Source organism: Plectropomus leopardus, chromosome 14, assembly GCF_008729295.1.
Source record: "Plectropomus leopardus isolate mb chromosome 14, YSFRI_Pleo_2.0, whole genome shotgun sequence".
Classification (NCBI taxonomy): Eukaryota; Metazoa; Chordata; class Actinopteri; order Perciformes; family Serranidae; genus Plectropomus; species Plectropomus leopardus.
In genome coordinates, this window is record NC_056476.1 from 11438431 (window position 1) to 11451343 (window position 12913).

Genomic DNA, 12913 nt, shown 5'->3' on the forward strand with positions numbered 1-12913 from the left:
ATATTAATTCAAAGACATTAATTAAGGTCAATGTACATTTCTGATTATTTCTGATTCCTAAAAAAAATCAGTGTAGTGACACGCAGTGCTCTAATTTACGCAAACAGACAAAGGGTGCATCTTGTGATCTGCTTGGATGTGTTATTGGAAGCAATTTATGTTTTTATTTTTTTTTCTCAAAAATGTATATCATATGAATGCAATAAATATTACCAGTAAATAAACTTTACTTTTTAGATTGTTTTTACTATTTTCTCAATAAAAAAACCTTATACAATCTAATGTACATTATGAAAAGTTGTACAGCTTTTTTATGTTTAAAATAAGGACTCAATTTATTTTTAATATGTAGATATAAATATATATATTTTGTCAAAATATATGATCATATTGTCAAGGAAACAAAAAAAGTGAGACAAACATACACCTCAACATAAAAGTTATAAATAAGGGTCCAAGTGAACATTTTTGGGAGTAAAAGACCTTCTGGTTTGTTTTAGCGTCCATGTTGCTTTTTCATGTCCAAGATTTTGTCAGTCTGTGTTTTAGCGGCAGCCGCAGCCCTCCACTACCATTTCCTGGTAGTTCTTTAGGACCACCTTGTCATGTTCATCCAGGTAGAGCATGGAGATGGCGCTGAGCTCTGTTGGCACGCAGCAGGCCTTGGGAATGTTGTTGTTCACAGAGTTCACCAGTGTCTGAACAATGGCGTGGTTGGTTGAGTTCAGATGATCCGCCAGAGGGAAGGGGCATTCCCCGTGGCAGTAATAGGCCTGGTAACCAGGGGGCGCCACTATCCAGTCATTCCAGCCCACATCGCTAAAGTCCACATACAGTGCGTGGCGCCGGCAGTTACGGTTGCGTTTACGCCCCCGCTGTTTGGGGCTGCGCTTGGTCCGGCGGGTCAGCGGGTGACCCTTCCCATCATGGCCAAAGGTAACCAGGAGGGGGCGTAGCTGCTCCCAGTCCTCGCCAGGCTCCTGGTGTAGTGAGCGGCTGACGCGGACATGACGGCCCTGGTGGCGCGGTGTCTGGTTTAGATGCAGCACCTCCACGGCCAGCCCGTAATTTGGGAGGCCCTCGCGAGTCCAACGCAGCACGGCTGGGCTCACGTCAAAGCTCTCCCAGCGTGATGTGTTGTGGCGCACAAGCCGCGTATCCAAGAGCTGCGTGATTAGCTGCCCTGGCCGTGGGGGCTTCAGCACCTCGTACACGTTTATCCGGTGAAGCCCCTGGTTGTCTGAGAAGGCGTCGGCGATGGCCTCGTCGATCTGATGACGGTAGAGCCTCAGTTCGGCAGAAGAGAGCAGCTCATCCTCTGGAATGCTGCTGAGGTTGAACAGGAAGCGAAAGGGCGCAGTTTCCCCATCATCCAGTTCATGCACCCTCTCCATGTGCTCTGAAAATGAGAAATAAGAAAAGTTTGATTTGCTGCATTATACGCTGTCAGCGTTAACGTACATAACACGTTTATTTTATTTTAAAAATGTTAAAAATTAATCAACATTCCTGTCTTTAAGAGGCTGCACTGGGCTGTTTTAAAGCTAGACTGCTAGAACGTCGGCTGAATAAAAATCCTAAGTTAAGCTAAATTTAGGCCAAATTTTGGCGATGGAAAAACAGCATGAGCTCGTGTTATCTGAATGAAAATGGGGTTCTGCAGGTCCTCATGACTCCCCGTTACAGACATGCCAACTTTATGCTAGTCCCATGCAGTTTTTTGCAAGTCGGTCTGATAAGAAATGCTCTTCCTTGTCAGCGTGGACTTCAAAACAAAAATGTAATAATGTAATTGAAAACTTGATTTGAGAAATGTTTTTAGTCACAATTAACCATTGTAAATCTACGATTATCCCAATTTTTCAGTAAAATTATTGTTTGACAACCTTAGTAGAAAGTAAACTCACAACTGTACTTCATATTTACATCTTACAAATTAAAAAATATTCAGCATTTAAGTTTCCATGAAGAGCCTTCATCCCGTATTTAATTCTTTGACCTCCAAACAGCACCGACAGATAATAAAATGAAACGTACTTCATATTTTAACGTGGCTTAATTGACACAAAAGAATGCACATCATGCACACTTTTCAAGGCCTCTGGGATATTCAGGCATATAAATACACATCGTCCACGCTTCCTTATCTATCTATAAGGATTATCCAGTCCTTCTCTCAATGCCTTTCCCTGAGCACTTTGCTGAAACATGCATTACAAGGAGGGTGGTGATTAACGTACCACAGCTACAGTATAAACACAGTGGAGGCTCCCTGTTCCACGCTCAGTCTGCAGATTTCTGGCAAGATCACCATTGTTGGGGAAAGGAATGTTGTGTCTACTATTTTCCTGCTCAATCCACCCCTGTTATTTCACACCCAGGCCCTAATCTTACCCAGGTGGTTCTCATTATTAAAACCTGCTGTGTTTTTGATTAGCTCCGCAGTTTGTTCACTTAAGACGTTTATCATTTTCATCATGAATAATCATTAAGGAGTCAGACAATACAGTAGAATCTCATTTATCTGAAGCCCATGGGAAAGGAGGTCTTGTGAGTGGATTCAGTGTGTTCAAATCCTCAATCGAAGGTTATTCAGAATGAGAAAAGTGCACACTTAGGTACTCTGCACTTTGTGGTTTAATTCACAAAAACACTTTGAAATACTTGAAATAAAGGGAAAAGTAATGTCGTACACACAGCCAATAAAAAGAACATCTTTCTGGCTTGGTTCAAGATGAATGGTTACCTGTCCTGTAAACATGTCCCCTCACCCAACCAGTGGTAGAATGTAACAAAGTACATTTACTAAAGTACTTTGCTTAAGTACAAATTTGAGGTAAGTGTACTTTACTTGAGTATTTTCTATTCATGCCACTTTATACTTTTACTCCATCACATTTCAGATGGAAATACTGTACTTGTTAATTCACTACATTTATCTGACAGCTTTAGTTACTTAATAAATTTAGATTTTAGCATAAAAACCTAAACTAGAGTTTATAAATATCATGTTTTGTTATAAATTCAATTTCCAAACACTTTACAAAAGTAGAGCTGAAATGAGTAGCTGACTAATCAATTAGCTGATTGGCAGAAAATTAATTAGCAACTATTCTGATAAAAAAAAACAACATTTTTTCAGTCATTTTCTATTTTTTCAATAATTTGGCAGATCTTGGTGTGTTTTTGTGTTATTATTTTTTTCCACGGGGTACTTTTACTTTAAGTACTCTTTGCTGATTATACTTACTGACTTAGTAACATAAGTAAAATTTTCAACGCAGGACTTTCACTTGTAACAGAGTATTTTCACAGTGTGGTTCTAGTACTTTCTGTTTGAGTAAAGCAACTGAAAACTTCTTCCACCACTACACCCAACTGTCCATAACTCAAGGTGTTTTGGACAGATCAGTCAACTGAATTGCACTGTCTCACAATGGTGCTTCCATGGAAGCGAGCACTCCCACACAGAGGGCCTCAAAGTGTGTTATTAACATAGTTTAGCAAAGGAGAAGGAGGGTAAATGACTATAGAGAGCAGTAGGAACTAATGCACACATGCATGCACACACACATTGCATCACAGGCGGAAGTTCCTCCTTCAGTGGCGGTGCTCTTTCTTCCTTTCTAGCCTTGGTACGTTGCCGTGTGCTACCACTGGCAGTGTGTTTGACAAGCCCCATTAAGGCTGACTCATCCCTCCTTCCTCACTCCTCCCCCTAAGGGCGGACATGTTCTGTAGCCCTAAAGCTCCACGATTTTGCTCAGTTCACCACCCTACAAGATCGGTCCTCGCTCGCTAAGTCCGGCACATCACCCTTTTTTCTCTGCCAAAGACCATTCTCAAGCATTTACCCAACGTGTTTCAGTCGAGCTTTCCAACCTCGACGTACATTTAACAGATCGGGTACCCTGGAGTTCCTCCGAGTTTAATTGAGACCTCTGCGTTTGTCGCTAAAACTAAGCAGATCCAAGTCACAATAAACAGAAACCCTTCTAACTTTCCAGTCCTTCTATCACACCAGACTGTTTTTCCATCTCTGCAGAGAGCTGCAGCGTCTGCTCTCAGCACCCACATTGTTGGCAGTAGGGGCTTTATTTAGAAGGCTGCAGAGTAGCATTAAAGATAATTGCACGTTGAGGAAGGTCCTTCTAAAAGAGCCCTCCATATAAACTGGAGACATAAGAGACGAGCACACTCCGATTCCAGGCCAAGACCGGGCTTTTTTAAGCCGTATTCTGCTGGGTGGGGTGAGAAGTGTAAGTCAGTAATATGATGGTATGCTTTTCTTTCAGCTACTAACCAAACATGCAGACTTTTGTCAAATGAGGCTCTTGAGAGCTTGTCTAGCAGATTTTTTTTTTGCCCCTCTGTAGACAGTGTTTGGTGACCACATCCTTAGATTCCTTGGTTATGGTGAGATGGGTGGAGTGGCCTTACAATCATGTTTCAAGGGATGTAGGACATGTTTTTTTTACATCGAATACTTAGCAGCCCTCGCCCTTTCTAATGAAATACATTACTACCAAAATCATTGGAATGCTTGGCGAGAGCGAGCATGGCGTAATGTTTCTGTGCTGACATGATACATTCATCATCTCTTGTCCAACTAAGGACAACATTTTCAGCTTTGTTTTTGTACTCCTAAATATTACACCGACATCCTCCATCTTTTTGCTTACCCTCATGGTGGAAGCCTCTCACAGTGTTGGCCCGGCTGGCTGACCTCTCTGGGTACTCAAAAGCGATGTCATGCGCCCCGGCCTCCTCAGCCTCCCCCGACTGTAGCCGATAGAGGTCCAGCAGGTAGCGAGGCACGGTGGCTGAGCGGCTGGGCCGCGGCCGCTTCTTGAGGCCAAACATGTGCAGCAGCGTGGCCTCGAAGTCCCGCAGCAGTTCATGGCTCTGAGCGGCCGAACGACCCTGCAGGCCCGGTACTTTCTTTTTCCCTTCTTCAGGTATCAGACTAGCATGGTTGCTCTCTCCCAGCAGGACTTGGCATATTAAAATGACCATCAGCATTCGATTACCAGGAATCATGATGTCTCTGAGAGGAGCGGCAGAGACAGAAGATTAGGAAAGGCAGAGCAGATGGGAAGAAAAACAAGAAAAGACATCGACGGTTCTCCATTTTTAACTGTCTGTCCCTTTTCTACATGCCTTCACCAGCTCCAGTAATCTCTAACTGTTCCCACTGAAGGCAGACTCTAATTGGCTTAAATAGCCCAGTCCGCCTTGTTTACAGTAAAGCAGTCCCCGATCAGATAGTCCACTCGCAGTTTATCTTTGGCGACATCCTCCAAAGGTAAACAGCTGGTTCAAGAACTTTTTTGAATGGAATCTGAGGGCCATTCCTCTTCACCCCCTCTCCCTCCTCCACTATGATTAGACAAATAGAAGAGGCAGCCCTCGGGTCAGAGCAAATTCTTAACTCGATAAGGAGTCTCCTGTAACAAGCCATGGGGCAAAGCAGTGACTATGTGGCACACATTTAACTGGAAAAACTCTTCCTCATACAGTGCCCAGCACCCCATAGGGACTTTCAGTTCAAGTCTGGCAGCATGAATCAGTGACTCAGTGGACAGAGAGGAAAGGGGGGAGAATGGGAGATGCGCGGCAGTGTGTCACATGCCACAAATTGAAATGGCATGGTCCACTTACTTACCGACAGAAAATAAAGCATGGGAAAACAGTCCATGTTTGTTGGGAGCAGGCAATGGACACGTTCTTCCAGGAAATGTTAAGTGGTGTTGGGCGGCTGCAGGAGAACGTTGGAGTGACCCTGTTCCTAAAAGACAAAGATAAAAACAATTATAAACTGAATGCAGTTACTTGAGGCTGTTATTTACTAAGAGCAGTGGAAGGTATTCTGTGTGTGTGTGTGTGTGTGTGTGTGTGTGTGTGTAAGAGAGAGACCCAGTGTCTCTTTAAGGCTTATCATTTTGGCTCATGGGCAAAGCTAGCTATTTACTGTAACAGGAATGTAAGGAGGTATGTGCCACAACACAGACAGCAGATCGCTTACACTCACCTAAGACTGAAAACACACCTCATTACACTATTGCATCTTTTCCAGGGATTGATAAGAAACCTGTTTCATAAGCAAAAATATAACCAAGAGCAAAAGATAAGTCAAACTATCCTCTCATGTTTACACACAAGACCAAAGAGCTGATAACACCACTTTGATCAGGAGGGGTAAAAATCTATATCCAAAACAAGAGGGCTGTTTGCTTACAGAAACCAAGTGAACTCAGTCAACCTTTCATCCCTCCAAGCGACTGAGATCACCTTTTTCAGACAAGGAACTGAATATCTCAAAAGGGCCTCATCTCTTAGTAACGCTTCCCCACTTGAGGGATCACACAGGTTGAAGTGACGCTGATGACAGGCCTTCTGCTCTTTGACATCACTGTCATCAGTAGGCGAGTCGTACTTCAGCGCTGCTGTGTTTTTTGTAGGGTATATTTGGCTCTGAATTTTGTGTATAACCACAACACGAAGGACATTTTTGTGAATGTTTTTGCAGGAAACAGAGACCTTTAACGCTGAAAAATTACACAAGATTCTGCCTTAGCAGTCTTTTTTTTCCTCTGCTGGGGTTTTAACAAGCACAGCAACTTGGCTCTAATGACTCAATTCCTTTTTACGCGTCATTTAAATGTGTTAAATGTTGTTGAATCATCCTAATAAAATTACTGATTTTTTAACAGAGTGACCACAACAACAACACCACTGAACAGACGTTTCTACTCCGGAGCAACGTAGATCTTTGGTCATCATTTGGAGCCTGTTCCACTGGAAAGCATCCAAGCATTACTACACGGTAAGGATGCACATTAACAGGAACATTGTGTGTGTGTGTGTGTGTGTGTGTGTTTGTAGGATTGTCTTGGCCCCTGCATGGCTCACGGTACATGCAATCAAGGATCTTTTTCCTAACAGCATTAGACTTTGACCTCTGATTGACCCCTCCCGTTCTCGGTCATGACACTAGATCCAGTGTGTGTGTGAAGAAAAGGGTGATGTGCTCAATGTTTGTGTGCATGAGCTAAATGGGCCTGTACGAGTGTGTGCCACCGCTTGCATGTTCGTGAGAACTGTGGCAAAGAGAGAGAGGAGGGTTCAGAACATGATCAGCTCTATTACCCATGGGGTGGGGGGATAACGTGTGTGTGTGCGCGAGTGTGTGTGTGCACATCTCTTACAACAAACGTTCATTGTACAGCGAGGGCCTCTCCCATGATTACAGGGATTCATAGCACTCAAAAACACTGACCATACAGAACATCTTGTAACTGTAACCAGCCACTGACAAAGCTGCAGGCTAAAACAGACAGACACTCAAAGTGGTGCGATGATGATGAAAGAAGATGTAAGGCAGACGGGGAGTAACTTTCAACTCCGGAAAAAGTCATCGCGTTCACTTTGCTGGCGTGTTTTCACCATTTGTGGTTTTAAAAAAAGAAAGTAAAGCAAAACATTTGAAGTTACACCAAACTCGGTTCATTTTTTGATGATTTTTCACATTTATCAACACTGTAAACTCATATTTACTCCTCTTGATCAAACAGCGACAGCAGATTACAAAATGTTTTAAGAAGATTCATACTCTGAACTGAACTGAGCGACAGACAGAGGCACATTTTGCAACAACAAATGCAGACCAGGGTGCAATTAGGCCGGAGCAGTCAACTGCCCTTGGCTTTGCTCGATCCCCCTTGGCCCCCCTCTCTCTCTGACCAGAGATAATGTGATCAGACTATGCACATGGCTCTTCAGATGTGTTTCCTGAGGAATTTGACAGTGATGGTGGGAGGGAAGACAGGAAGGAGGGAGGGAGAGCAACAGGTTACCATGGAACAGACAAATCTCTGGCCTGATTTTTTATTTTTTTAAAATCATTTTTCAATGCCAGTAATCTGTTCACCAACATGTTTTTAGTCACTGGAGTTGTGTTTCTCTGCTCTGCTGCCATATTTCATGATAAATGTCCTTCTGGGGTTTTTGTTAATAAGCTTTAGATTACAAACAGTTCAAAATGCTTTTGATGGCTACTCCAAATAATGACTCAGTAGTTGCAAAGAAAAAATCTTACAAAAATTAAACACTAGTTTTTCAAAAAGATTTAAAATGGTTTGTTTACATTCCTGACAACAAATGGGTTTTTACAAACTGGCTTCGCTTTGAGTCAATGTGCCCAACAGAATGCAATATCCTCATTTGTGATGACAGAAATAAAACAGACCTGTAGTCACTCTTGTTGTTGAATGGTGTAGATTTGGGATTTTATTTGCTCCCAGTGAGCAGTTCAACAGCAAGAACATTCACAGTCAGTGAGATCACTGAGAGCAGGTTAATGGTTTTGTTAGCTGTAGTGCATTCTGAGAGGCAACAACTCTGATAGAAATGATGAGTTGCATGACTTTTTTTAATGCAGATTTCGCTCTTTTCAAACCAAATTTAAAAAAAAAAAAAAAAACGCTGGAAATAAATACTCCCAGATGATTTGCAAAACAGGCAAAAGCGTGTTAAATAACATAACTATAAACCAGAAAAAAATGAACACATGGGCCAATTTATTTTCCCGAAACGACCAAAAGAAATTAAACCTCTCTCTGCCAGACGCGCGTGATTTTTTTAAAATATATAATTACGTCAACATATAATACTTTCGCACCCAAAGTTTGACGAGTCTGTCTCCTTGCAGCACAGCAGAGAAACTTGAGTTGAAAAGCGAAGGACTGTGCCAAAGACGCCATGCGCCTGCAGGCCGCAAAACGTTTTCTGTGCTGCAGCTTTACAGTATTAAATGACGCAATTCCACTTTATAATCATTTGTTACAAAACATGTGAAAACATGTGAGTCCTTACATTACAATGACGAGCAATTACAAACCGGAATAACATCAGTTGTGCTACTGTTATGTGTTGGCACTGACTTTTTTTGCAGACTTTGTCCTAACTTGACAGAAATGGCCCAGTTACGCATGGTTTATTCATGAGAACATTTATGTGAAGCTGAACTGTATTAGAATTAGAAATAAGTAAAAGTATTTTACAATGTTTTTTTTAATTATTATTCTGGCTTTCATTCTGAGCTGTGTCAACTCCATCTTTCAAATTACGCACTGGGGAGACACGACGGAGATACAGGTGTTTAATCGGGCTAGATCGGTGCCAAACTTCAGAAAAAGTTACAAATCGGAATAATGTAAAAATTCGAATCGTGTTGAAGAAAAACAGGCGTAAAGAAACAAGACACTCTGTTTGGAAATTAGCTCACCATTTTGGTTTAAACTGCACAAGTCTCCGGCACAAAAGGCTTTAACCTGCTACGAGCTCCACCAGCGTTGCTGCGCTATTCGTCCCCAAAGTTCACTTTTGTATCACTTTATCTATTTTCTGTGCCAATAAGGTAGACTGTAGTTTTTTTATGAGCGTGTATCCTTGTGTATTTCTACCGCAAAAGCTGTCCAAACTCGCAGTGAAGTCGGTTGACGCGCCGAAACACCAAAGACCAAAACTAATAGTCACAAACTGTCTCCTGTATTGTTCCACTTCTAGAAGCTGCGCTGCTGGGTCTGTTATGTGTAAATGTGTCAGAGGAAGAGCGCTTACCATCAGTAGAGGTACAGGTATCCTCGAATGAAGTGAATATGAACGGGAAGGTGTTAGGCAGTCCTAGGCGCAAAGCCGAAAAACGAAGCCGAGCCGAAATGAGCCTTAAAGGAGAAGCTGGGTGCCTTTTTGGCTCATTAATCCTTTAGCGACACCTCTAAACGGACAAGAGGAGACGGGGTCGGGGTGAAGGCCGGCGCTCGGGGTCTGCAGCGGGGTTTCCAATCCGTCTCCAGTTCAGCTCGTGAGGGCGGGTGGTGCGCAGGACGGCCAGACTTTCCAAATGATCCAGCATCTATGGCCCCCTTGCAGTTTTTATGTGTCCGCCCAATTTACCGTCCCTGCCTCCTCCTTCCTCCCCGACCCCCACCTCACTCATCTGTCTCAAACACCTTGGATAACCCCCCTTCTCTCCTCCTCCACTTTAAATAAAGAGAACTCATCGCGCGCACTGTTTTCTTTTTCATTATGTGAAACTTCGTCGTTTGCCTGTGAATAACAGCCGACGGGTCAGATGCTGAATGCTTTGAATCTGCATTTAAATGCTGAGATCCAGACAGTAAACTCGCATGGTAACATCGTGGTACTCTAAATAAAATGTAGCCTACCTACAGATGTAATGACATGTCTAAAGATCATCTTATTGCAATTTATTAGCCACAAAGCAAGCAAATCAAATAAAAATGTCAAAAATCACATAAAAAACTTACACTAGAGGAAATTTTAGCAATTATGTTCCCTTTTTGTTGACCTGCTGCCAGTTTATCACACACTGATCAAAATATTAAATAAATATAAAAAAGATATTCTCTATATTGGCATCCATGGGGTGTTTCATAGTTCAACAACCTCTATGGCTATCAATATATAGGTATTGTAGGGGGAAGTATAGGTATTGTATATGGAATTGTATAATGTATATGTATATTGTACATATGGAGCTATAAAACAATGATTTCATCAGAAACTTTAGGGGATGACTCTCAAGAGCTCTCAGAAAATAAAAATAAAATTAAAACCCATACTTTAATCAATGGATTTGTAATATTGCCATTTATAAAAATGTAGGTGAGTGTAAGTGTTTGAACACATAAAAATCACATCCATGCATCTTTAATACTGCATCTCAAATAGTGTTTTTACTTTTCAAAAGCATTTCTCAGATAACTGCCTGTTTGATTCTATTATTGTTTGACAGAAACAGTGAAATCTGTTTTCCCTTAAGATGTCTGAGAAATGAAACCACTACTCTCTGCTGCTATTTATGTCTGACCCATCCAACAGCCAAAAGCATTACAGCACTGAACTATTTCAAAATAACAATTGCAGCTCTGTGTTGTGTTTTGTTTGCAGGGATGTCTTCCCCTGTAGCATCTCTCCAGACATCAGCTCAGCTAGTATGACAACATTTATTGTCTTTGGGCGATAAGTGTCTGGTTTATGATAAAACTAAAAATACCAATATTACCTGATACCTAGCCAAAGCAAAAGATATATATTTTACAAATCGTTGAAAAAAAGAAGAAGCAGGAGACCGAGGGAGCTGCCCTGTGGCACACCATGCTGTAATTCATCTCATTATAGTACAACAATTTAATCTCTAAAATCCTGTGATCACAAGCAATACTAAACTATAGGAATATCACATTTATACTGGTACAGAGTTGCAAAAGAGTAATACATTTTTTAATTATCGTTTGATATAATCCCATTGATGTTTTCACACTGCACTTATCAATAGTTTATCCAAAGCTGGTCTGCTATTGTTTGAAATAAGAAGCTTTTTATTGTCTTTGGCTGCATTATGGGTCAAACTTTGCTGAGCTACCAGATTCTTGGGAATTTCCGCACTCATAATGACCAGTGCTGCTGAAGTGGATTAACTAACTGATAAACTGCATATTTTAGAAGTGTCATTGTCAAAGCCTGTGGACTTAAGTGTAGGTAATGATTACTTTTCGTTGAAACATTTTCACTGATTTCATGTCCAGTGGGAGAGTAACAAGAAAGTAAAGTTTTTAGATGAAATAGTTGAAGAGTTGAAAAAGTTTAATTTCTAACAAACCAAAATAGTCCTAAAGAATGATTATGTTTGACACTTTTTGCTGAAACATGAGATAAATTGCAGTGATTCCTTCATGCTTTAAATATGCTCTGGATTGTTCTGGTTGTTTGAGAGCTTTAAGGAAAAACCCTCCTATGCTTTAAGAGGCCATGTTGAATTAACAAGCGTCTGTGGAGATTTTGGATGGAAATAATCTGACATTGTTTGTCATGTTTCATTTGCTTTTGTGATTCTAGTCCATTACATTGTTTGCACTGAGGGCCCCTTTCAATCAAATCATTTATTTTGTTAATCATTATTGATCTCCTCAGTCACCCTGACAGACTTTGGTTCTTTATTCATCTCTCTGGGCAAAAAGTTAAGCAAAAGCTGCAGATAAGTGTCGTGTTGCGTGTGTGTGGCATTTGGGATGTTCTTTGTGACTCAGGCCACTTAATATTCCTCACCTTCCAGCGCATACCTTCTGCATGACTCTTGATGCTGGATCTCCAGCTGTGATTGTCTCATTACCAAAACCATTTGTCTCTTTGATGGGGGACCTTGTCATGCACAATTTATTTTTGGTCAAACTCACAGCCTTTCTTGTGGGATCCATAATTCATGTTTTCACTTTCAAGTTCTAATGACTGGAACTGATCTTGACGATGACCTGATGTTGCACCAGTGTATAAAAAAAATGGATCAAACAGTCCTTTTTGTCAGCCTCATTGCATGGTTTGATATCACTAGCTTATTGGAGACACGATTTCATATTGAATACAGCTGAAGGCTCCTGAAACAGCAACAAGTGTTGCAGCTCAATGGCACTAGATACTGGAAACTAGATAGATAGATAAAATATGATTTTTCTGCAATATCTTTACAATATTATCACAAAGTACCGGAACTGTTTTCAAGGTTATGTTGTTCAGTGCAGGTCATTTATCGTCTGATCACTGATTGTAACATTGTTAATATTATGTATCACATACGTTGAATTGAACATTCCTGCAGCTTAACATCATTGACATGTTGTACTCTGACATTTTTTTAATTAATTTAACACATTTGCAAAGTTGTTACTGTGTCACTGTGCATAAAGCGTATAACAGGACATAAATGCAGTGTTACAGAAACATCATAATATCACATCTGTGAAGGATAAACTAACAATAACTTTTTTTTTTTTTACAAAAGGATGTTTTTGTGGGTTATTGAGATGTATGAGATATTGCAACATTACGTCAA

At 41.1% G+C, this 12913-nt stretch overlaps 1 protein-coding gene across 1 annotated transcript; it reads right to left on the bottom strand.

Moving 5' to 3' along the window:
* Positions 1-346: 346 nt before the first annotated feature.
* bmp4 (bone morphogenetic protein 4) lies at positions 347-9897 on the bottom strand. Its single transcript, XM_042501379.1, has 4 exons — positions 9622-9897; positions 5666-5788; positions 4683-5047; positions 347-1399 (listed from the first exon to the last, which is right to left on the bottom strand). The coding sequence occupies exons 3-4, from the start codon at positions 5038-5040 to the stop codon at positions 546-548; spliced, it is 1212 nt and encodes a 403-aa protein (XP_042357313.1). The 5' UTR covers positions 5041-5047; positions 5666-5788; positions 9622-9897; the 3' UTR covers positions 347-545.
* Between the last annotated feature and the right edge of the window lie 3016 nt (positions 9898-12913).